Source organism: Triticum dicoccoides, chromosome 5A (genome assembly GCF_002162155.2).
Source record: "Triticum dicoccoides isolate Atlit2015 ecotype Zavitan chromosome 5A, WEW_v2.0, whole genome shotgun sequence".
In the NCBI taxonomy this organism is placed as follows: domain Eukaryota; kingdom Viridiplantae; phylum Streptophyta; class Magnoliopsida; order Poales; family Poaceae; genus Triticum; species Triticum dicoccoides.
In genome coordinates, this window is record NC_041388.1 from 649,580,432 (window position 1) to 649,583,419 (window position 2,988).

At 40.5% G+C, this 2,988-nt stretch overlaps 1 protein-coding gene across 1 annotated transcript; it reads right to left on the reverse strand.

The window, feature by feature from the left end:
• Nucleotides 1-263: 263 nt before the first annotated feature.
• Nucleotides 264-2,083, reverse strand: LOC119303748. Its single transcript, XM_037580887.1, has 2 exons — nucleotides 1,812-2,083; nucleotides 264-546 (listed from the first exon to the last, which is right to left on the reverse strand). The coding sequence occupies exons 1-2, from the start codon at nucleotides 1,997-1,999 to the stop codon at nucleotides 459-461; spliced, it is 276 nt and encodes a 91-aa protein (XP_037436784.1). The 5' UTR covers nucleotides 2,000-2,083; the 3' UTR covers nucleotides 264-458.
• Nucleotides 2,084-2,988: the final 905 nt, after the last annotated feature.

The following is a 2,988-nucleotide window of genomic DNA, read 5'->3' on the forward strand; positions in this document are numbered from 1 at the left end:
GTGAAATGGCTAGCAAGCTAGATATATGTCAGGAACTACAGTTTGTGCCACTAAACCACGGCTTTACAGAAAGTGAACAGCGGCAGAAATTTAACCAGAACTGCTTGATTTGGAAGAGAGAGAAAGAAACAACAGAGTCCTCTTATCTGCAAGTTCTTTAGATTTCAGTAACTCCTGATGCAACATACAGGTGGCACACCCTGGTATTATTAGCAATGCAGCGAAAATACAATGGAACGTATTCGGCAAGATGGCCAGGAGAGTTAAGTAAAAGCAGCATTGTATGAATAAAACATATCAAGAGAGAGTAATAGTGTATGCCAATATTATTCCATGAAACGAACAGTTTAACCAATGACATCGGATACACAATGATGTTCTATTTTTCTTACAGGAATTACTCAACTGGAAACTCCACTTGATATCAAAACAGTGACTAGCTAGTATTCATCATCTGATTATTTGTCACCATTCTTGAGCACGGCAGCTAGACCCAGCGGCCAGTTGAACTTCGTTGACATCTCCTGACGGGCCACCTTGGAAGCCCTACAAAGCAAAGATGAGAACATCAAGTGTCAAATTAGGCTACAGGATAAGTCCTACTGAACAAATGATTAACCAATAAGAATTCAGGACATGGACCCAACAGGAGAAGTGTATTGCAGTATTTTTTTTACCCCTAAAGAAACTAATCAACTATTAGCAACCGTTATGTTTTGACAGAAGTTCCACCGTCGTTGGCCCATGTTAATATTTCAACTTACTATGGAGATCGTCATAACACATACTCCCTCCGTTCGGAATTACTTGTCTCGGAAATGGATGTATCTAGAAGTAAAATACGTCTAGATACATCCATTTCTACGACAAGTAATTCCGAACGGAGGGAGTACTAAGTAAATGTAGAATGAAAATACCACTCAATGACAAGCACAGGTACATATCAAAAACCATGCTAAATGCACGAGTGAAGTTAACATCAGAACCACTTAAGAAAGCCCACAGGCAAAATATGCAATGAGACATGTAGGTAAATCGGTTAACAGCACATGCAGTATTATTCTACACACTATAAAGAAACTGTTAGCAAAGGGCAAAGGCAGCCTGTGGTGAGCCAAGCTGTTACGTTTTGACAGAAGCTCTACTCTCCTGCCCCTTGTTAATATTTCAATTTAGTATGAAGATCATCATACCATATAAAGTACGATAAATGCAGCATAAAATTATCACTCAAGGACGGGTACAGGTACACAACAGAAACCATGCCAACTGGAGCAAATGAATTTAAAATTGGAATCACTAAACAAAAGACACAGGCAAATATGCAATGGGACAAATAGGTAAGTTGCTTCACAACACAAACTTGTGAACATCGCAAATGGAGATTTCCATATAATTCAACTTAACCACTAAGTGGCTAAGTTGGAAAAGTTAGCTTACCATCCAGGCTGAAACCATTGGCTGAGCTCATTTTTTATCGGCTAGTGTTGCCTTGTAAAGAGAGGTCAGTCATTCTTCTAGTGAAAAATACTAGAAATGGTTTGTGAGGCGGTACTTGTGTAAGTATAAATTGTTGGCTTGGATCCAAAATTGTTCACCACTTGGATATCAAACATGCTCACAATCGCGCCTCTTTAGGGACCAGGATAAGATTCAATCCCATCATCACTAGCTCTAACTCGCAACCTTAATTTGTCCTACGAATCACGAGCACACGACCAGACCAAGCCCGCGCTGCTTCGCGGGTACGATTGATAAAAGACAAACCGTACCGCGTGGAGCGAGAGAGGGGGGCGGGGAAGCCTTCTTACTCGGCGAACGCGGCGGCGGAGGCGGAGGCGGGCGGCGGGGGCGGGGGCGGGAGGCAGGCGGCGATGGTGGAGAAGCCCTGGCGCTGCTTGTGCTTCTGGTTGGAGGTGCAGTGGATGAAGACGATCCCCCGGCGCTTCACCACCTTGCAGAATCCGCACAGCCGCTTCACCGATGCGCGGACCTTCATCTTCCTCTTCCTCTTCCTCTTCCTCCTCGCACCAGATCCGATTCCAAGCAGAGGAAGCGTGTCCGCTCCTCGTCCTCCTTCTCGTATTCGTGGTTAGGGTTGCGTTCCGTGGATCCGTAGATGGGCCGGGTGGGTACTACAGGCCCAGGCCCGTCCACAGAATCTTCTATTTCTAAATAGATACTACTATAACCCACTGCCTATTTTTTTTCTAGACACCCAACCATGAAGTCATGCATGCAAATCATAAATTACGGGCAACCATGTCACATCATCAATTTATGCAAGTTATTCATAAGTTTTTTTAATTATGTTTTGTATTCACAATACATGTGTTGGGCGATTGCATCATACCCATGAAGTTCACCCTCTACATTTTTTTTGGAAATGTCATTCTTTTAACTACAAATTCACATTTTCTATTCTTATACTCATTGTATTTTTATATCATTTTTAATCTTACATTTTCTTCACATTAGTTCTAGATGTTGTTATCAACTTTTATGTATTTCTTTTAGCAAGATTCCTGCAACAACGCATGGTGCATCGTTTAGTATGATACTTTTTGAGTTACATCTATATAAACAAACTCAAAAAAATGGGTTACATTTAATATGTAGTTTATTTTACTAAATTGCATGTAGTTTATGCAATAATTTTAAACAACCGTGGAGTTGGGTGTTTTGGAGGCCGAGCTACATGGAGTCCTTTTATTTAAAAAAAATCTAAAATCAATCCTTTTAGTTTAAAAAAGAACTGAAAATATATACACACACACATAAGGATGTAATGTATATGTGCGTATAATTTTATGATTTACCCTGAATTGCAAGCTACACAAAAAAATCGTGTATTGTAATACATCCAGATATTTGAGGATGGTAGGATACTAAAATAAACACGCACACGCGCGCACGTGCCCGCACACATACACACACACAATAATACATATATGCATAATTCTTTTTATAATGATTGTAATTTTTATC

Coding starts and splice junctions, on each gene's coding strand:
- LOC119303748 (XM_037580887.1), bottom strand. CDS start 1,999: ATGAAGGTCCGCGCATCGGTGAAGCGGCTGTGCGGATTCTGCAAGGTG. Junction 547..1,811: donor TCCGCCGCCGCGTTCGCCGA/GTAAGAAGGCTT, acceptor TTTGCTTTGTAG/GGCTTCCAAGGTGGCCCGTC.